This window comes from Cephus cinctus, unplaced genomic scaffold, assembly GCF_000341935.2.
Source record: "Cephus cinctus unplaced genomic scaffold, Ccin1 Ccin1_scaffold0862, whole genome shotgun sequence".
NCBI classification, from domain to species: Eukaryota; Metazoa; Arthropoda; class Insecta; order Hymenoptera; family Cephidae; genus Cephus; species Cephus cinctus.
Genome location: NW_014333446.1, coordinates 45,522 through 67,856, shown reverse-complemented (window position 1 = coordinate 67,856; position 22,335 = coordinate 45,522). Strand labels below are relative to the sequence as shown.

Below are 22,335 nucleotides of genomic sequence, written 5' to 3'. Positions count from 1 at the left end.
CTACCCGATCCCGTTAACCAAAGGGGCGGGTTATCCAAACGAGTAATTAAGCTACGTTTTCATGAGTGCTCCGTGTATTTTATTATTTCCCAAGTACCCGGTACAGTCATTTTTATCTTAACAATAATTTCTATTGCTACCAGCAGCAAGGGGAAGTATAATCAGTTTGAATGACACAAAAAAATAAGACTGAAATAGTAAACAGCTTGGCCCCCGATGGATAATATATAAATGGAAACCCCATAGACTGCTCTCAGTCTCCATGCAATATTTCACAGGTTCACAGTCCCCGCCGTCCTACAGCTCCCTTACCCAAAATGCGCAATTTGCCAGACTTAAATTTCAATTTAGTCCCGTGAAATTTCGTGTATCGGGTCACGAAGTCACGGCGGAAGAGTCGCTCCCGACCAATTTGCCAAACCACTTCCGGAAGTGTTTTTGGGTAAGTAAACGATGGTTCACCTGGTAACGAACCAACCCCTATATCTGGTATCACTATCCCATCGCAATGGTACAAAAATAAAATTTCATATACCGAAAATTGCACGTGAGTCGGGATAAAAATTTTTTTTGGAAAAAATTGAAAAATTATTTTTAATTTTTTTTTTTTTTTTCATACAGCATGAAATATATGTTCAGTTATGGTACTCGGCGAAGAGGGGATCCACTGGCTGGCAACTGAGTGCATTTAAGTAAGACATGCTCCGGTAGAACACGAGTAACATAACGTGTGTCGAGTCGTCGTCCTGACGTAGGTACAGGTTGGGGGTGGAGGGTGTAGGACGGTGTGTCCAAAGCTTCTCCGGGGAGCGATCAATGATAGGCCGGGGGGACGAGTCACGTGACCCCGCCACGGGGAGTTCGCGCAATGCATCACCAACCAGCCACCCCTACATTCCCCTAGTCACCCCGCAACACCCCCGCAACACCACCCACCTCCATTCCAACCCTACTACTTTGCCTCGGTTACTCTCCACCGTTCCCTTACTTTCGAGCTACCCTTACCACCAGCTTCCTCCAGCACCCTCTGCTTCCTGGATTCGCCACTCTTCCTCTCTGGCGATGCCTTCGCCTCCGAATCTTCTCTGCCCAGCATCTTCTTGGCCGAGCACTAAACGGCGTTGTCGCCACAGGCTGGTGAGCAGCAAGTGTCATCTTTCAGAGATCTCCAAGATTTTCCAACCCGTTCGGAGCTTATTGATTTACGTGATTCTGCAATTTTATTGAAATGACGTATAGTTTGGGGTGGAGGTTGATTGATAAAAAAAAATTTTTTTTTTTAAATTTATGTAAAATAAAAATCATTAATTTTGATATATTAAAAATAATTTTTTTTTTTTTTTTTCCGTGTAATAGTAAAAGTTCCGATATGTTACACTGGGTAGAGCACAAAGGATAAATTTCCAGCCCTTGACTCTTTTCTGCGCGTCGTAGCGACAATGTATTGACAAATTTTTCGTCCGTTTCCCGACGCCCATTGTGCACCCGCCCCCGTGCTCGAAACGCGACGGAAGTTAGCGGAACGAGATGCAGTTTGCGCGTTTCAATAGTCCAAACTGTCGGAGCGGGGGCGTTTCAATCGCTGAAATATAAACGGTTTGCGGTCGTTGGGGAGGACCGTTAGCGCGAGTGCGCCTGGAACGTACGGGAACGGCGATAGTTTTGTCCAGAAGAGGGAGGGCACCTTGTGGCTTTCAGGAAATGGCCGCGAAACGACCCATGCCCACTTCAAAAGCAGCTTTATCCCGCGATATTACGAGGACCCTACACGCATTACCCTGAACCGCGAGCACAAGTGCTGATAAAAAGACACGCACGAAGCTTAATCGACACGAGGAAGGTTACCGTGTATAAAAATGCATTTAAAAAATTCATCCAACATTCTCGCAACTTTTTTTTGACTTTTTCACTAAAAATTCTTTAACTTCAATTTTTGCCGCATCTCAAAAAAAAGCCTAATGAAAATGGTCGAGGCACTCTGTATTTTATGTCTCGCCACTCGGAAGATCGTTTGGCGGTGAACCTGCGCGGCTACAAACAATACCAAAGAAGGGAAACATATCGCATCGATGTAGCTATAAAAAGCATACCTACTACCGTATCGCAAAACCTAACAGTATGGGTACCGGGGACAAACCCAGAATGCAATGAGTGTATAGGTATACAAAAGAGAAAGATAGCCGCACGAAGTGTATGGTAAAACAGAAAGGGACAAAGGTTCGGCTGAGGGGGTGTTATGTTATGGGGACGTTAAAGTCGGCCCGATGAGCCCAGCTCACACCACCGATGTGTCCGCTAACACCGTGGCTTCGCTAGACACCCATAAAAATACGACCTCCCCGTAGATGGGTGCCCCGCAGCTCGCCAGCCTCGCCATTCCAGTATTATACTGCCCGTAGAACCGTCTGTTTGCATACTAAAGAGGTTTAAAACTTCCGAGACAGAAATAATATTCGCTTCGTACGGCTGTTGATACCCTATCCTTTTTGATGCAATTTCACTCATTCCAAAAAAAAATGAGCACAACGATCGGCCTCACGAGTGGCTCATTGATAAAATCCAAAAAAAATTTTGAAATACATGATTTTATATTTTTACAAAATTTTTATATTTCCTCATAGAAAACCATTACCCCATTCTTATCTCAGAGCCTTAACTGATAAAATATCAAAAGACAAGAGTCTCTCTTTAAATGGCCCTTATCGGCCATTTGCAAAAGAGCCGTTGACACTGGTCCATAGCAACGACGCCATTATGTTCCTAACAGGCAATTTTACAGCGCATCGTCCAACGCTATCTCCCAATCGGGTCCATCGCAGCCAACAGAATCGTTCGGGGAATATACGATCCTGAACAACGACAGTGTAAACAGGTCTTAGTGGCCGTAACGGCAGCCACAGTCTTCGCCACTTCGACCGGTAACCTGCTGTTCTCCGTGCCACGTGGTTACGGCTCTGTCAAATTCACCATAACTCCCTACCGCTGCCTCTCAACTTTTCCCATCACTACCGAACGTCCATCTCCGAGTGATTAACTATTACCTCGCAGTCGTACCAATTACCCAAATGCCAGTTGGATAAAAAAAAAAATTACCAACCAACAATTTCATACACCACCGATGTCTGACCCCGCCGTACCCCATATCTACTTAACATAATCCTATCTACCTACGTCAGCACGTATCCCGTACAGACGAGCAAAGCGTAGCATGCGGTCTGAGGAAGTTAGGATTGGGCGCGTGCGAGCCGAATTTATGGCCTCCATTATGACGTTGATGTATCACCTCCGTAAGAGTCCTAAACCAAAATCCAAACGAACCCTAAAGCCTCGCAGGCCAGACCGCGTCGGCCACAGGTCGTCGGAGCTAGACGCGTTCACTAAGCTGAGAATATTTGCCTTATACGGTAGACCGAACCGTCTCCCAATGGACATAGGACCTAGATATAGACATACTGTAGCTATTTAAATATTACTAGGCAGATGTCGGACGTTCCAGTGGTATGGTTAAAAAAGTTACTAGACTTTTTCGCTCATCACCGGGGCTACCTATCCAGGTTAGTCTTACGTGGTCTGTGTCAAGCTATACGAGCGTGTATGGATACACCGTTATTTTATTAGCAACCCTATTGGCTGGCACGTGGAATGCGTTCTGGTATCTCAGGAAAGTTTGATTCGGGTATTAGATGTATATAGGTATATGAAAGAAGTTAGGAGCGTGATCGTTTAGCCTCCTTCGGGGGCAAAGGAACAGGAAATAGTTCGGAGGGCGAACCTTGAGTCGGCAGGGCGTCACGCTTATACGTAGGCATTAACCGTGATTTTTCTCGGTTGTAAACAACCACTAATGACAAATACGTGGCGTGTTAAGCGGCCATACGTAGCGGCTAAGTATGCCGGAGTAGGTTGTACCACGTCGAAGTTCGCATGTCGCCTATATTTTACGTGCCACCCTGGCGAATCGCGGACGAGACGGAATTACTGAAATACCGCACTACCCGGTAACATCTCGAACATGGTTATCGGGAAGCTAAATAGTTGGTGATAACATTAGCGTATACGGTAGAACCGGTCGGTATTTAAAATCTACAGGATTTATGTCGGTAAAGGTAGGTTTCTTCTTATTCGGATAACCGGAAGCTACGGGTTGGTCAAATATTATCTAAATGCCTTTCAGTTTATTTGATCCACGAAGAGAGCACGATAATAATAATATTAATAATAATAATAATACATGATGTAACAAGAAGTCTGGAAATTTGCAGTTACGGGTAAGTGCGGTAACAGCGAGACCGAAGTAACCACTGTCTCCGGCTAAGTTATTGGCATTTTCCGTTCTGTAATGGTTGTCTACGCTGCAGTCTCGAGAGGGGCCCGTGGTACGATTTAAAGGGCGTGCGAAGCATTTTATGCGTCGGATGTGGTGGACCCGATTCAATTTATACCCTCCTCTCCCGTACTTCCGGTTGCAACCGGCGCGCTACATCTTTCGGGATTGCGCCACTCTGGACCGCTTCCGGATTTTCGTTCTATGAAATATGGGCCGTTTCGGTACGGCCGTTACAGAACTACGGGATATAGTGAATTGGTGGGGGGGTTGGGGGGTGAAATAAATTGCGCTACAAAATGGATTTCGATAGAGAGCGTTACGCGTCAGCGAGTGTCAAATACCGTGGAGCGTTACGTAAGTGCCAATTACAGTAAGGAAGGTTGGAAGAGGGGGGAGGGAGGAGGTTGGACACAGAATAATATGGTTTAGCTGGATAGACTATTGCGATGTAGAATGTTTCAAAAAATTTCAAAAATCCAAAATTTCATTCCACAAGTATCCCCCGGTAAGTACTAATTCTTCTGGGGGATGGTTCCAGGATGCGTACAAGTACAGGGGGCTGAATTTGAGAATAGTAAAATTTGAGGTTATATGGAATATCGCGTAAATCTGCAGTCTTGATCCTGGAAATTGACGGAAACTGGATTTAGCGGCTCGCCTAACATTCCTCTAGGGTGGGGGTTGAAGGAGTCAAGAGTGCCGGCCCTGAGCCGTAAGAGAGAAAGAGACGGACTATCTCTCAGGTTAGGATATTGAATATCGAAGCACGTGTCCCCGAGGTTCATTCACGAAATACCAACCTCTAAAGGCAAAAACAAAATGCCCTAAAACGATAGGAAGGTATGGGTCGACCTAGGGTGGTTGGCTACCCTAGCGATGAGCTCGTCGCTCCTACCCGTTCTTGGAGCATATCGCCAAACCGTTTCCAGGCCATGATTTCAGGTTTTTCAGGGTGGAGGCACTGGGAAGGTAAGACCCGAAGAAACAAATGGCTGCAGTTATGTAGGTGGTAGGGCCAGAAGCCACTGGGGAGAGGGCTCGTGAATGCTGAGAGTCAGGGAGAGAAGATGGGATGAAAACATCGATTGCAGGGGCTTGTAACACTGCGGTACGAACAGAGGGATCAGGCTGAGCGATAAACCAAGCGGCCTGGAAAATGCTGGATCAACGACGCGATGTTTCAGCAAAAACTGTCTCGAATCAGAGCCGGGGCTCAGATCTGACTCCCTGTGTCCCCCTCCGGCCCCACCCCCCCCCGTCGAAGCCACTGAGCCGGCGCTCTTCTATTCGGTAGTCTCTTGGCATTGGCCTAACCTAACCCATCCAATGTCGGTAAAGCATACCTACTTTCACGTTATACGTTAGTTTATACCGCCCTCACTGCGAATCCGTTGGATTTATGGGGGAAGTAATACGAATTAAACTAACGTCTGCCTTATGATGCTACAATAAAAGTTAGGGGAAATGTTAATGGCCGGCAGTAAAGGCCGCTGGTATGCAGTTAGTGATTTCATGCCGTGGAATCATTTGAATGCTATCGTTATCCGCGAGTTTGTAGCGTTCGGAATTGTATATATGTATGTATATATATATATATATATGCACAACATCGAATCGCTTAATGGTCGACCGATCTTTAAACTACCCGCACGCCTCTACCTTGCTTTATCGCTCTAGCCAGGACTTTATCATTGCCCACTTCTGCCGGTAAGACAGCCAATTCGACATTGGACGAGGCTGTTCCAAGTGCGTGACGAGATTCGTAATTTTTTTTCTTAGTAATGCCAATCTTTGAAACGACCTATAAAATGGTAGAACAATTTAAATAGAACGTTTTCTCTTGTACGATAGTTTCGATTGAATGGCGAGAAAAGAGATAAAACGTTTAATGGTATTGACATGCGATGGTTCCTGCAACTATATTGCGGTGCTGTAACGTATATCTAATAGTGTATAGGACATTTATTATTCTGTTTACCTCTTTCTAGTATCCATTTTCCAATGTGGATTAACAGTGTGGTGGTGGTTGGCGATTGGGATAATTTCTTTCTAAAAATAGTTAAACTCAATCTGCCATCTTCGATGCTGTTTCAGAAATAAGCGACATATTGTCAAACTCAATCGGTAAAGTAACCCACAGGTTTCGTAGTTTATTGGATTACTTCTCAACTATTAGTACATGCCCTGCTGATAACAGCTAAACCGTAGTAGAATTGTACCGGTATAGAATAAGTTCGAACGTCGGTATGGCAGATGTCATTTTTACCGTTCGCAGGTAATAGTCATGTTAACACTCAGGAATATAGACGCATTTTTTCATTATATTCATCCAAAACCATAAATGGTATTTATACGTTGAATCTGTATTAAATAGAATTGTATAATTAATTGCAAAAGTTCAAGACTGATTCGTATCAACTCAACAGATGCTGTCAGTTATCTTTATCCTTATGTATTGCATGTTTTAATAATAAAAAATGTGTTTTCTGATAAATATACGTTTCCCATAGCGACGAGTCTAATTTTAAAAACCCGGTTGTAGCTTCCTAAATCTCTCCAGAAGATGGCCCGGCTTTAATGCTCGCAACGCTACCGACGGCGAGAAAGAAAAGCATTAAACATTTTTTACCCGGGTCGATAAGCAATACGACGTTAGCTAGCTTGGTGCAAGGAAAAAAAAAAGCTTAGAGTGATAAGTGAATCCAGTGCGATAACGCACTATATTCTTGGCTGTCATAAGTAAACCAGCACCCACAAAACAAGGTACGTTCTCACCTCAATTTTCTTTATAAATTCATCAAAAATAGCTCTGATCCTCGTGTAAACGAAGCCTCGAGCCAATATTGGTGTTTTGCTGGCGAGGCATCCCAAGCTAGCGTGGCAGCCGGCACAGTCATGTCCAACGAAAAGGACGGCCAGTCGGTTGCGCCACGCAGCGACAAAATCGTAATACTAGAATGCGCCCCAGGTATTTTTATAATCCACCAATAATACACCTGTTGTACCTGGAACACAAATATGCATTTCACACGAGAATCAGACTGATCTTTGAGACGAGCATTTTGAAAAAGAAATTGACAATTCGTCCTTTCACGAAGCCCAACTGCAATTTATCATATTGAAGATAATTAGAAAATTTATCTCATATACACAGTGGAGTCGGTTTATCACGACGTTCAAGTACCAGGAAAATATGTAGCGATGTATTTGAATTCAAATCAAAGTTAAAGTGGCAAGTAGGATGCAATATGCGGTCGATCGTTATTAACTGAGTGGTAATAACTACAATCCACTGTATGTACATACCAATATATATATATCATTGAATGAAAATCATACAGGTAAAATCTGATTGATAATAAAAATTAATTTAATTCTCACATTCATCAATTTAATTATCTCCTTATTATTTATTTCATTAAAATACATAGCATCACACATACCTCATTAGAGATTACAAATGGATTACCTATCCCGCCTTACAATCCAATTCTAGGAAAAGTTAGCCATTATGCAAGATAAATGAGACTCTGCAGGAAGTACAATTTGTATAGTTCACTAAGATAGCAGGGATTTCGTGCCAGCATCCAGGTCCAGCCGTACAACCCATACTTTTGCTATCTCACTTTTCTCATTTCTCCAACTCCCCTCTTCTCTCTTTCTTACCATTTCTGGCTGTGTCCATTCTGCAAGAACCCACGCAACCTATTTACTTGCCTAATTGCTCCAAACTACAGTAGGTTACTTGTTCAACTTACCATCTCTGCGAATATCCTCTGGAGCGATGGCCGTGGAAAGCCAGAGGTTCTTTCGGTATAAATACGGATGTGTGATTTAGCTAAAATTGGATTTATTTGAAAATAGAAAAAAAAATCCCTATATCTCCAACAAGTCCCTAGGAAATTATCAGTCATCCAGCTTATCTCCCTCAAATAGTATCTCGTTCAGAAAATATAATAAAAGATTTTCCTACCTGTTTATCACTCAAAACTCAAATTCCCTTTACGTATAAATCATAAACGTAAAACATATATTAGTAGGTTTGTGCAAAAATTTCGCATTTGTCGCAACGTGCTCGGTCGGTAACTGATAAGTGTCGATGATAACCACCCATATGGTACTCGCGTCTCTCAAATATGCCAACCGATAAATTTGCTCCAATTTCATCTCCATATTTAATCGATCCCGATCGATAATTCCAAGTCAGATTGACATCGGATCAATAAATAATACAGACTTTGTTAAAATTATTTTAAATTTTTTATACAAAAAAATTTTTTTCATCATTTTCATCACTGTGATAACGTAATATGCTAACCATAGGCTGGTTTAATTTTTTGTAACGTCGTAATGATCTTCTTTGAAAAATTTATCTTGTCAGTGTTTCTTTTATGGATTGTTCAACAGTATTAATTATTATTAATAAAATTAATAAATAATCAAGAAATTATTTCTGAGAAACTTTCTGAAACGTAACACTGTCCTTTGCCTAGCAGATACGGAACCTATCGTGGACTGATTAAATTAACGAAGCTGACCTTACCTTGCGTTTCTCACCGATAAGGATCCACACTCTGGAACAAGGTTACTTATCGTTTCATTTAACCCAATCGTCAGGGCAGCCAACTGCGCCACGGCATTACCAACCGTAATAAAATAGGGTTGCCAATAATTTCATCATGCCACGGAATATCAGATTCCTCCCAATTTCTGTAGACTAGACTCCCACTACGGAAGCATTCTAAAGGAGGATACTGGTTGAGGTAAAGAAAAAAAAAAAGAAAATTAATAATTCGTCCGTTACCGTAAAAAACCTCCTTACCCAATAGACTTCACGATAAATTTTTCCAAGGAATTTTAAACCCACGGAATTATTTATTTTCAAGATTCACCGCGTATACTTACGGTAGAAGATGGTATGGTATTTTTGAATTTTCTCGAGAATATACAAATTAGGCGAAAAAAAAAAATTCACAGAGAATCTCTGTTACTCGTTACAAGCCCCTTACAATTTTTCTTTCATTTTTTAGGTATCGAAAAAACTTTTTTCAATAATTACTACGGATTATTTTGATAATTAAAATATTCTTGCCAATCAAAAAAGAGATTAAGAGATATCGCAAGGAACAGTTTAGCAGCGTGTACAAGTGGTGGGATGCCTGTTACCTTTAGTACAGCGCGACCGGTGGGATAGTCAACACCGTCCACCCCCCCAATAAGCCTTTGTATAATATATGTATATATATATATCGTGCTCGTTAAATTGTATCATAAAAAGTTGTACAGTGTAAATAAAAATTAAATAGATTTCACGTTTATCGGACGAAATTATCAAAAAATAATTGAATCTATCACATCCCGTGTACTCATCCCGGACGCGGGGACAGAGATCGATAAGAAAGATGTTTCCGACGTTATCATCGTTCAAGGCCACTGAAATGACGGCCAATTGGATAAGTTTACGATTAGGTGCTGCCATCTATTGGTTATTATGAATCGTCCAATATAATACATAATACGATATAAGGTGTCTTACGGAGTGTCACAGTGACGTCACGAAGGATTGAGAAATACGATATGCGTCCCTTGAGACGGGATTAGAAATTTCATATAATTTGAATAAATTGTCAACAGGTATGTCAAAGGGCACCAATGGAAAGGCCGAAATCGCTAACGGCAACGGAGTGCCGATCCTCAAGGCGCACCCTGATCTCCAGGCAAGACTGACCACCTTGGCCGATGACTTTAAATCCCGTTTTCAAGAAGAGCCGGAATTTTTCGTCAGAGTGCCTGGAAGGTGAAATAAAAATATTTTTTTTTTTGATAATTAATATTCTATTAACAGAAAATCAAATTGTTTCATTTTTTAAATTCATTTTTTTTTAGTCATCCAATACAAATTTCCTATCACCATTTCTCTCGAGGATACTGCTAATAGAATCTAATCGAATTCTCTTCTCTATTCGTCCACAGGGTCAATCTGATTGGTGAGCATGTCGACTACTGTGGATACTCCGTATGTCCCATGGCCATTGAACAAGACATTCTACTAGCTGTTGCCAGCAGCAAGGAAGCCAATCTTCGTTTGATCAACTTCGATCCTAAGTATCCGGACTTTCAATGGGACTTTCGTGCGGTCAGGTGGGTAAAGGAAGATGAATTATTTCACTCGAATCAAACGAGTTCAGCTGTCACGTTGATGGCGCTAAAATTGAAAATCGATGCGTTTACCCAAAAGAGATTGGATTGATAGTTTAATTTTTTCAAAATTTGTTTTAGCATCCCCGAAACTCCCAATAATTTCGTGACGACTATCGGTCAAGATATGAAATCAAGAGTTCCACATAATTTTAATGTAAACTCTCGTAATCGACACCTGCCTCAACATTTTTATTTGCTTCGGCTAATTGGATCCATAATACCACGTTACTGAAATACTGGGATTTTGCCTGTCGTACTTTTCCCTGTCGTAGATTTATTCTGAAAAATACGGCAAGCTTAAAAGCTTTGGACTTTATGAAGCTTCTTGTTATTCCAGGATTATCATTAATACTTTTGAATTCAATATAGAGTCTTAATCAGCCTTATCACTCCGGGTGGTCCTTCTTGACGCTGAAGAACTTCCGAAAATTATCTTCATTCAAAGACGCATCCGTTGTATAGTCGATTCGAGAAAGGGTACCATTCATAAAATTAACCAGCAGTACGGCCGTCTCTCTCTTGCCCACGTAAACACTCATAAGCTTGTCTCTCTCGCACTCGCGGCAGGTATAGGAAAATTCGAAAAATCCAAATCCTTTCCCGTCGGTCGGCTCAAATGAACGACTTGTCAACTGATACTCAATCAAAGCTATCGCGTGACAGCTGTCAAATATTTCCGTTTTGTATTTATTATATATACCTATACACACAGTAGACTGTACAAATATCCGTCCACGTATTTCCCACTCGGTTGGACGGACCGAAGGGAAGTGGCTTTTTGCGGCTCAAGGATAAAAGATTAACGCGGTGTAAACCTCGTGAGCTCAGGTGAAATATACTAAAAGAGCATTTGTCAAGAGTTTAATGGGAAATGGCGACTTTGCTGCAATTGCCAAGGACGTTATCGAATCCAGTGCCGAGATTCTCTACTTAGAGATATAACGTTATGTCAGTGACAAACTAGAACGATATATATATATATATATATATATATATATATATATATATATATATATATATATATATATATATATATATATATATATATATATATATATATATATATATATATATATATATATATATATATATATATATATATATATTCTCTTCACTGGATATCCAAACCGATATCGCGTTACTGATTTATCGAATAACTTGGCGACATGCTGGAAACAAATCTGAACTGAATACAAATTTTCGGATAAATATGGAATCATGCTATTTGTCAGAAAATGAAGTTCGCGTCTGGCTTTTTTTTTCACGAAAATCTAAATGAGAAAAAAAGGGTCGATACGTGGAGGGACGTATCGTCAAAAATTTATGAAGCTTAAACTCATATATATATATATATATATATATATATATATATACACATACATATACAGATACAAAAAATAAAAAAAAAAGTAATATTATACATAGTACTGTGTAAATGACTGAAGTTACACAATAGCTGTTTACACTGGATACCGGAAACTCGTAGTTAAGCGGCCTGAGGACTGATTCGAGGAAAACTAGTTTAATGTCGATTGCCCGTTTCGATGCCGCCCCGTTGAATTACAGGCGCGCAATAAAAAGCGCGAATGGCCGACGTGCAATTTCATTAGCGTCGAACTGTCTCGTCGGAGGCGTCGCTGGCGTCGGTCTATGCGTGACGCCAGCGTCACGGCAACGTGACCCAACGCCTCGTCGATGCTTGAAAAACTCTTACGTAACAGCCTCAGTGTAACTTAGGTACAATTGCGTAAACTTTTCTCGAAGAAAATTCGATAAACCGTCATCGGGTATTGTGTTAAATTGAAAGACCTTGAAATTGAGAGCAACTCGATGACACCGTACAAATGCAATTTGAATAAGATCCAATTACGGATTAATTAATCGGCAAATTTCCTACGTTCCTCACATACGTTTGGACGTACAATTCTACCTAAATCCCCACTCGTCCCTACGTATTCCCAATATTCATTGTATACGAATCCCATCCACCCTTCCAATTTGCATTAGCCTCAAAATTAATCCAGAAATAGACGCAATGGGTGCTTCGCCTTCCTAACTTTTGGTAGGGCTCCCTCGCACTAATTATATCTGCTAATTATAGAAAGTCCGAGCTGCAACCCTTTCACGTAAATTAAAGGTATCGTTAGGGGTATTCGTGCCTTCTTGAAATGCAATGAGTCAATTATTATTATTTTTTTTAGAATATTTTTTCATTTTTGATTCGAGCCAACCCTGTTATCAGACTATTATCTTACAGGCAGTGGACCAAGACCGGAAACGGAGCACCCTTATGGCACGAGTATTTCCTCTGTGGAGTCAAGGGGGCCATGGAAGTAATTCCCGAAGGACATCTTCCTACGGGTGTCCTGGTTAACCTGTCAGGCAACATACCACCCGGTTCAGGACTCTCGAGCTCAAGTGCACTGGTATCAGCTGCAGCCCTTGCTACTATGCACATCAGCAAGGTAAGCCGGATCGTATTCTACTCTATGATCGAGATCCTTCCGACAGGATAACACGAGATGCTGAGGACGATCGATCGGAGAACCCGTTGTTAGATCCCTGATAGGTGCAACCTTTAACCTCGGCTGGAAAATAGGATGCTGGAATAATAGGTATGGCTCTTATACATTGTTCGTATGCTAACTTTGTGTATTTTTCCTTTTTCTCATTTTTACACTTATTTGTTACAGCGTTACCCGCCGTGCGGAAGGATCCGTGAAATTCATTGGCGAAAAGTAGAATTTTATTGGGCAGAGTTATTATTATTATGGGCAAAGTTCTCGGGCGTAATGTCCATTCTCAATGGCAATTGTACGATCCTAACCTCTTTTCAATGAGGCGTCGTGCATTCGAATCCGCCTTTATTGTCAGACCAGTCCTGGTGATTTAGACGTGTACGGAGATCCTGGTTAGTCGAGTTAACCGCAAGGATTAACGGAGAACCATTAGCATCCGACTCCTTTCAAATAACGAAGGAGGAATTATGCCAGGATCGGATTCTCGAGTTATAGTAAATTAGAAATACGTCGTTACTGTATAGTACCTGTGATCTAGTATCGTCGTCAGGACAAAATCATGTTCTTTATTATTTGCTGAGTCATAAAATTTTGGGAAAAAATTTACAGTAGTACGATATTAACATTTTTAGTATACAGTCAAAAAGGACTATTTACAATGTATACAAAGTTAGATGTGTAGGATTCACAAAAATTTTCTTTTAACTGTCTATTTATATATTATCAGCGTCATCTTTCTCTTGATATATTTAAAATATTTATATACAATCTGAAGAATATTTTCGGTATATATATATATATATTTGTGAACGTTATACTTTGCTGTTATAATTATTATACAGTATCTAATACAGAGCAAAGATTAAACGATTCTCTCAAGTCCAAACTGTAAGAAGAAAAGTTTCTAGCTTTAGCACGAAGTTAGGAACAAGATGACTCTCAGACGGGAAGATGAGAAAGTGCCCTAGGTAGGTAAGTAAGTAAGTATAGGTATTTCTGTCACGACGATATTCACTCAGTTGACTTAAAGGGTTTCCAGTGATTAATTGCTCGACTTGCCTCGAGTTTCATCTATTCCGACGGCAGTCATATTTATACAACAAGAAAAATATTTCTATTTCATAGTAAATTGAAAGGAAAAATTTTCTTTATTTTTTTTAGAAAACACCTACTCTGTTTCTCGTCAGGTTTGCCTGTGATACGTCGAGAAGCATGGTCATTAATTTTCAACATCCCTCGTCAATGGAAACAATGGCCATTGTGTTGGTTCCCGGGATCAGAAAGTTCATTGTCACGGCTCTAGTCTCGTTCTTGAACAAATCGATATCGATAATCCAGGATTGGAGAGTTTTACGTTTTTAATTCAAAAAATTACACAGGGGTCTGATCACGTTCCTCTCTGTTTCGTTCGTGCGAACATACGTTTTATTTTAGAAAAAAAATTTCAAAGCCGTATCTCCACCTGCTACTCGTCTGAACTCCTTTTAACTTCCACTACTGTTTCCACTTTTATGTCTTTTTTTTTTTCTTTTTTTTTTATGTCCCTGAAATACACTCGGCTTTCATGGGATACGTTTGGATAAGTTTTATAGCCAGGTTTTCTACGTGGATCTTCTTCGTTTGAGTACGTGGCTGAGTAAACGGTACTTATGCACGCTAACTTCAAATTTTAACTCAACGTTTGACGATTCGCTCGGGAGGAACGAGTTACTCGAATTTGAATGAATTTTTAACCGAAACCTGAAAGCGTTATCGCTTAACGATCGTGCGGCTGTTTGCAAAAACAAAATTATTTTATCGAGTATTGCTTAATCCTATGTATTTTTATTTATTACTTCCCACGTTTATGAATATATATAATCATAGCCATTACATTATAGCCATAATATTCGCCCGTCCGTTTTGACTCCATTCAAATCCCAAGTTACTTCAGTCGCAGAGGAGCTTTCAACTGTTGACAAATATATATTAACATGATACATGATACTTCCTGGCAGAATCATCCACGGGATAATTTTTCATCTTTCACGATTCTCATTGCAGTGTCAACTGTCAAAAGAAAGCATGGCGAACCTAACCGCAAAAGCCGAGAGATACATTGGAACTGAGGGTGGCGGTATGGATCAAGCAATCGCTTTTCTGGGAAAACAAGGTAATCTCATGAAATAAGAATAAGAAGAAGATATGAATTTTCAAAACCTGGATGAAAAAAGCACGTGAAGTTTGATTTAATGAAAAATAAAGTTACATATACAAATAAAGTATAAAGGGGGTTCCGCGAATTTTCAAAATACCATGAGTAATTCTTATTTTATATAAAAAAAAAAAGTGAAAGAAATGAAAAAGTTTTGAAAATCTCTACCAATCTCGAACTCGTAATCTTAATTAACGATTTACCCCATGGCAGGATCTGCAAAACTCATCGAATTCAACCCTCTGAGAGCGACGGATGTGACGCTACCGGAAAGCGCCGTGTTCGTGATAGCACACAGTCTGGCTTCGCACAATAAAGCATCTACGGACGATTACAACCTGAGAGTGGCAGAATGTCGAATGGCGGCGCAAGTACGTACAGACGTGATGATGAATTATCCAAGGCTATGAAATACGCAGTGCATTAGCTACCAAATCAAAGCTCGACCTGGGAAATTCGTGAGCGACGCTAACGATGACTACGCCACTTTACTCTCATTTAAATTGCACATTCATGCAAACGTAGAAGCTCGTTTACGATTCCAGTTAAGAATGAACTTGATATCTGGAAACTGCTATCCGAGCAGATCGTTCCTGTTTATGTATCTTTCTTTCATTATTTCTCTCTCGCTCTCGCTCCTACTCCAGACCTGTCCCACTCTCAGGCTCTCTCTCCGTTTCTGTCTCGCTTCTAAAGCCGTCCATTCGTCATTCGAAATACACCTTACGGCCTGTACAATTTTCCATGTAATTTTCACAACGCTCAAATTTATTCCACAAACTACGAAATGGCTGCTTAGCCTCGCGTTACGTTCAGCCATTAGCGGCATTGCGTATAAACGTCTGTTGTATTACTGGCGCTGTCGGACATCAGGCGAACAATAAACGTCTTTTATGCTGAGCTTGGGTGCGGCTAATCTAATATAATTAATGACTTAAGCACGTGCCGCGTAATTCGTGCATTTCGAATCCTGATGACGTTAATCGTCTTTTATAATGGTTGTAATATAAAAAAGAAAATCTTTCTATTTTCACTGAGATATTAGCGAACTTTTAAAAATCACCGTGCAGTCTTACCTTATTTTATGTTCGGTACCTTAAATCTTCCTGATCCCTTTGAGCCCTTTTTCTACTTGATTTATTCCTACACCTGACAGCGAACTTTAACTCCGGTATTCGTTATAATAAGTGCCGAGCTTTAAAGGAGCGAAAAAGCGTTTCAGGCAGCTTTCAGACTCCGGGATATAAAACGTAGAATCGATTCGGGCGGGTTGAAGCTCTTGACTGATGGGTCTGTTTAACTAAAATACTATTCACGTAAATTACGAAAGACTCGAATGGAACGACCATATATCCGTGGCGTATTGGCTCGATATTTCCTGCTTTTTTTTTACATAACGAAATCATCGTGGATCGTCGAAATTTTGGTAACCCCTTCACAGGTAATCGCCAAGAAGAGAAGCTGTCAGTGGGAGTACGTGAAAAAGCTGTCGGACGTGCAGAAACAAATTGGGAAGAACTTGGAAGAGATGTCTGCCGTAGCTATGGAGGAGTTGCACGAGGAGCCTTATACGTTTGAAGAGGTAAGCTAAAAGCTGCTCGTTATATATATAACGGGTGTACGGAATAATCTGATTAAAATCTTGGATGAAAAGGACATTTAATATCGTACGGACAAAGCGACGAATACAAAATTTGATTTAGACCGTCATAAAAGTTTCCTTGCAAAGGAAACAACTTCCGAAGGATTTTACCTCGTGGAGAATTTAATTCAAAGTAGATTCTCAGTGTATATTCATTTTGTGGGACACGGCATTCCTTCAGCTACGTGGCTACTTTATAAATATATATATATATATATACTTCCTTGCTTTTCTTTTTCAATGCTCGTATATCCTGTACTCGTACCGAGATCCGTCCGACTTTTTCAAGCAGCTGTCAAAGCTCTATTGCGGATGGTAAGAATTTTTATATGTATTATATATATATATATTTTATCCATCTAGATATGCAATATCCTGGAGACGACGCAGGAACACATGAAAACGGCCAGTTTAACAACAACCTTTAGTACCTCGCAAAATTTCAAACTTCAGCAGAGGGCGCTGCATGTATTTCAGGGTGAGTATTCGCCGATAATAATTTAAGCCCGTTTTTCGCGATCCGGGCCAATTATCTTTTTCCTTCTGTACTTAACGCGGTACTTTGCCGGCTTCTGGAAGGAGTGACCCTACTTTTCTGTTTTCCTTAGTTATTTTTAGTAGCGTGGTAAGACTGCACTTTGCGCCGCGCCGTAAGGAGATACGGCCGAACTGGTCAGACGGCTTTAAGAACGATCGTTCGACGGAAGTGGTGATTTCTGGAGATTGCGTGTACGGAGCTTCAAGGTGGATCTCTGCTGCAACGATTTCCTGAAACTTCTTAGCAATTTTATATATACATATATATATATATATATATGAACGTTCGCGTGTTAAGATTTCATCAACGCGATAAGAGTTATCTATCGAAAACGCATGTTCCGTTATGAGAACGTGAACATTCGCGGGGTCTTGATTGTTTCTAGACGTTTTTGATATTACTAAAGAAATCTGTAGGAAATATATAACGGTACGAATTTTATCGATCGTGGGTCAATTTTTGAAAATATTTATACACTGCATTTGTCTGGCATACATTTCTCATAGAAATATTTTATTTCCGTATGCCCGAGGAAATACGTGAAAAATTCAGATTGAAATACCTAGGTATAATACTCGACTCTTTCACCCGTCAGATTTCCAATATCGGCCGCACAAATTTTGACGTTTCCTCCCCATTCTCCGATATCCCTAAGGACTCACGTGGTATATTCGACTATCTCTGTCCATGCGTAATTCACTGTTCCGTCAATCTTATCGAATTTTATTTTCGCCTTTTTTTTCACTTTCCGTCGTATCGCTGCAGCTCGACTATTTCGTTCTTGGAATTTGACACTCTTTTAATCTTGCTCAATTTCTTTGCTTTATCAGAGGCTGCAAGAGTACAAGTGTTTCGTGACACTTGCGAGGAGAAGAAAGGAAACGAGACGGAAAAACTTCGTTGTCTGGGCAGTCTTATGTCGAAGAGTCACGCCAGCCTGCGACAACTTTACGAGTGCAGTCATCCGAACGTCGACGCCCTCGTCGACGACGCCGTCAGCTGTGGCGCTCTGGGTGCCAGACTCACTGGAGCTGGGTGAGTTGACAGGCCGACGTTAAATATTTATAGAAATTTTGTTTAACCTCTCCAGAGAAATTCAAATGAATTTTGAGATCCATCAAAAATTATATTCATACGAAATATTGTGGATCATTGAAAAAACTAATAAGAATGTATGCTATTATTATTATTATCATTAATTTCTGGCTGTACGACATACATAGGTATACTGTATATGCAATATGTAAAAATCACTAGAAAAATAATAATTTTATATTTCTTTATTAATTATTGATAATCCAACGTTGTCGTTGTTTTTTAAAAAAATTCAAAAAATTTTTTATCATCATTTTCTTTTGCGAGAACACACTCCATACCTGGCAATACGTGTGCAAAAGAATTTTCAAGCGATGGCTACGCTGTCATCGCGACAAAAGCACATGGAGATTTCTTGGTAAAAGTAACAAGAAAGACGTATGCTTTTCATAAGGAAAAGAAAAAGTTTTTTTTGCTCTCGCTGGGATTAGTAGGAAATACATTCTTTAAAAAAAAAAAAATACAAATATTTTCTGTATCAACTAAAATTTACCATACGAGAAAAGTAGTAACGGAAAGTAGCTTTTCGATGAAATACACAATTTGTTTTTTTTTTTTATTTTCAGCTGGGGCGGTTGCGTGGTTGCCATCACGACCGAAGATAAGGCTCGTGAATTTATGGAGGCTCTTGAAAATAAATTTTATAAACATCGCAAACACGAGAATACTGAAATCAAGGATCTTCTCTTCGTCACTCAACCGAATCAGGGCGCCGCGATATATACAGTCTGAGTCCTAATAAAATTACCTCGTTGTATTAAAATACAAAGGACCAATGTCTTGCGCAATCTTATTATACGTATCGTACTGAATGAAATTTTATTGTAATAAAATGAATATTACAAAAAAATTGTATAACAGTTTAAATCTTATAATTCAAAAGATAAAGATCCCTATGTCAATACGTATAGCTATTTCTCATTGTCATCCCACTGAAGAGGCAAGAAGGGTCGACGTCGGCGTCGTTCCGCAACAAATGGATTTCGGAATCCAAGTAGTGAGAGCGACGACACAAAAGAGAATTTAAGTTCTTCTCTCTCTCTCTTCGTCCTGATCCTTGTCACTTTTCCCACTTCATCCCCATCTTTTTTTTTTTACCTGAAGTCCAGGCACAATCGCTAACAACCCCCGGCGTAAACGAGGACTGGACCTAAACGTCTGCAGAAGACTCACACAAGCGATAGCTCTTGCCAAGATTAAGCTTGAAAAATAAAAGGTAGTCAAAAGGTCAGGGTTTTCGACGCCGAGCTTTCTCTATGCCAACCGATCTCCTGTGCTTGCGTAATCCAAAGAGAAGAAAGGCCTCGCCGTCGGGACGCTTATCGTCCTCGATTTCTCTCACATACGTACGCGCCCTTATATCTTCTTCTTACATAGACTCTACTCTCCTAAGGTTCGTCCCCTATGTACACAAGCGCCGGCTATATACAGTAGCCATACAGTATACCTACGTCCCACGTTATCGCTGATATCGATTAGTAAAAATTCCGATTGACTATCGATTCTACCAATTGCCAACCAGTCGTTATCCTGGCTTAAGTAACCTCAAAGACAGTTACATCCACGCTTCGAATTACCAGCACGAGCCCCCTAACGAACGACATTAGAATTTCCCTAGACAAAGCCCCGCAGTCTGGCCAATATTCGCGGATAATTTTAGCACGGTTGGTAATCCTGTTGCTGGTGCAAAAGCTCACAACGTTTTCATTAAAAGCGTTGAACCCCGTAAAATCCTGGCTAACGGGTCGGCTGGTAGTGCGAGGCTGAAATACATTTTTATTTTTTTCACCAGCTCCCTCTTTATCTTCCCCCTCTTTCTCTCTCCGCTTCCCTCCGATCAAACGAATCGATCTCTCTCTCTCTTTTTACTCGCATCGACAGTCCAGCATAAATTTTGTCCAGATTCAACGGACACGTTTAACCGGCGCTCGACCTAGCGACGTTATACGAGGGCGTAAAGAAGAAGTATGGAGTAATTACAGGTTAATTGCATTGTATCTGTCAGGGATGGCAGGAGGGTTAAATCCGTGCGGAGAATACCCTTTGTATTATCTATTCCTATCAGGGATGAGCCGAGCGATGGGATTTCCTAAATGATAAAAAAAAGAAATAATGAATTTTTCATGCGTTCTCACGTACGCTGGGAAAATGTATAAATTATAATGTTTTTCTTTTTCAACTACTCAATTACGACATGACCTCTTTTTCTGTACAATTACGCGCTCGCTTAATCTCCTTGCCATCGAGGGGATTCCCTGTTATCGTTTTTCCTCGTTTAAAATAAAAATTCCGCGAATACACAGAATCTGCGGAATTCATATTCAGGGTATTACGCTATGGGGAATTAAAACCGCTTACGGTAAATGCAATTGGTACCAATGATTACGGGTCTGTGTACATTCGTGTATATATATATATATATTGTGACCTGGTTTTTCGATTCACGGTCACAAGGCGACTCCAGCTACCGATTCGGATGACGTTATCGCTTCCTGGTCCCCTTCGAGTCGCCACCCTGATCAGAAACTATGCTCTCGGGTCGATTGGTACAGCTGGGCCCATTGAGAGACAGTCTTAAGATACCGGGTTGCCCGGCAGTGGAGACGACCCGACGGAGACGTCTTGACGGACCGGCAGAGGTCCGGGTGGGATACCGGCGCCCCGCTGGGGAGAAGCAAAGGGCTGCAGGGCGGGGGGAGGTGTAGTTCCGTTACGGCTAAGGGCAGGTTATCGGCTATAAGGATCTCGACCAATGGGAATGACTAGTTCCCGAATTTGACTATTGTCAAAGTCAGTCTGCCTTGGGACACCGATCGGGGTACCTCGAGCTGTCTCGCGCTCCCGTGCTGTCTGTTGACAGTTTTTCTGGCTGTTTCCTTTACGGTACAGGAAGTTCTTGCTTGTGTAATTCTCGCGTTGCTCTCGGAATATTCAGAGAATCCCATCGACTTTCTGCGTGCGTTCCGGAAGTGCAGTGTTGTGCTATAGTGCAGTGCCCAGTTGAGTGTCACCTGGATGCAGTTCTCGGCCTTGACGGATCAGCTGAACCAGCTGCGGTGAGTATTCTCAATTTATTAAATTGATCGGGGGATTTCGATTTTACACCTCTGGCTCGGTCTGTTACATTCTCGACCAGTTGCTCTCCGTTTCCGGCATTATTTCCCTCAAGCTTACTCCGGACCCACCTCAACCTAGCAGAGCCTCAGCGGCTGTGCATTTCCGTGATCGTTCGCCCCCGCTTGCGCATCCAGTTGCGTCTCCTGATTTTACGCGACCCCGAAGATCAGCACCTACGGTTCAGTTTCTCCATTTTACGCGACCCCAAAAGTCTGCAGGATCCGTTAGGCTACCGTCTCTTCCGATAGGTTCCCTCAGAGCTCTCGTATTGGGGGAGTTGAGACCGTTCCACCTCAGCTCCCAGGTCCTACCGGGTCTTCAGTTCCCGGTGAAAAAAAAAGAATTGGCTGGCGTCCGCCTGGCACGCGGATGCATGAACGAAGGATCTACGGCCGAAGGTAACGTGGCTCTCGGATTTACGTCATCGGTATCGAGTTAAGAGAACACGTTACGATAGATAGAACCAGCTACAGATACATTTCCCTTAGACATTATATGACGTCATCGACGTATTTTCAATTCCCGCGAGTCGAATCCTAATCTTATGCAAATTTTGGAAAAAAAAAACCTCTCCGACTGCACCTAACCCCTACAGCCATCAGTACGTACGATTAGAGGGTCCTGGCGTCCCTTAGGGCTCATTTTTATTCACTACACCCCGGGGCTCCTAGGAATCGTTAGGAGACGACCTGGCCGATATAA

General features: G+C 41.2%; 1 protein-coding gene and 1 long non-coding RNA gene across 3 annotated transcripts; one reads left to right on the top strand and one right to left on the bottom strand.

The window, feature by feature from the left end:
• Nucleotides 1-6,938: 6,938 nt before the first annotated feature.
• LOC107271008 (N-acetylgalactosamine kinase) lies at nucleotides 6,939-19,369 on the top strand. Of its 2 annotated transcripts, none has more exons than XM_015746555.2 (10): nucleotides 6,939-7,090; nucleotides 9,962-10,124; nucleotides 10,301-10,468; nucleotides 12,786-12,993; nucleotides 15,091-15,199; nucleotides 15,455-15,612; nucleotides 16,683-16,823; nucleotides 17,247-17,361; nucleotides 18,252-18,456; nucleotides 19,083-19,369. In XM_015746555.2, exons 2-10 carry the CDS (start codon nucleotides 9,964-9,966, stop codon nucleotides 19,246-19,248), a joined length of 1,431 nt encoding a protein of 476 aa, XP_015602041.1. In that variant the 5' UTR covers nucleotides 6,939-7,090; nucleotides 9,962-9,963; the 3' UTR covers nucleotides 19,249-19,369. The 2 variants fall into 2 exon arrangements, with proteins under 2 accessions (XP_015602041.1, XP_015602040.1); XM_015746554.2 differs by lacking the exon at nucleotides 6,939-7,090 and adding an exon at nucleotides 9,502-9,796.
• Nucleotides 7,101-8,167, bottom strand: LOC112494843. The gene is made up of 3 exons (XR_003060727.1): nucleotides 8,086-8,167; nucleotides 7,771-8,013; nucleotides 7,101-7,332 (listed from the first exon to the last, which is right to left on the bottom strand). It is a non-coding gene; the product is annotated as an uncharacterized LOC112494843 (long non-coding RNA).
• Nucleotides 19,370-22,335: the final 2,966 nt, after the last annotated feature.

Bases quoted from the DNA above. Each gene is read 5' to 3' on its own strand.
- LOC107271008 (XM_015746554.2), top strand. From the start codon at position 9,730: ATGTTTCCGACGTTATCATCGTTCAAGGCCACTGAAATGACGGCCAAT. The intron at 9,797-9,961 runs GTGCTGCCATCT...AATTGTCAACAG, and splicing joins TTGGATAAGTTTACGATTAG to GTATGTCAAAGGGCACCAAT. The intron at 18,457-19,082 runs GTGAGTTGACAG...TTTTATTTTCAG, and splicing joins GCCAGACTCACTGGAGCTGG to CTGGGGCGGTTGCGTGGTTG.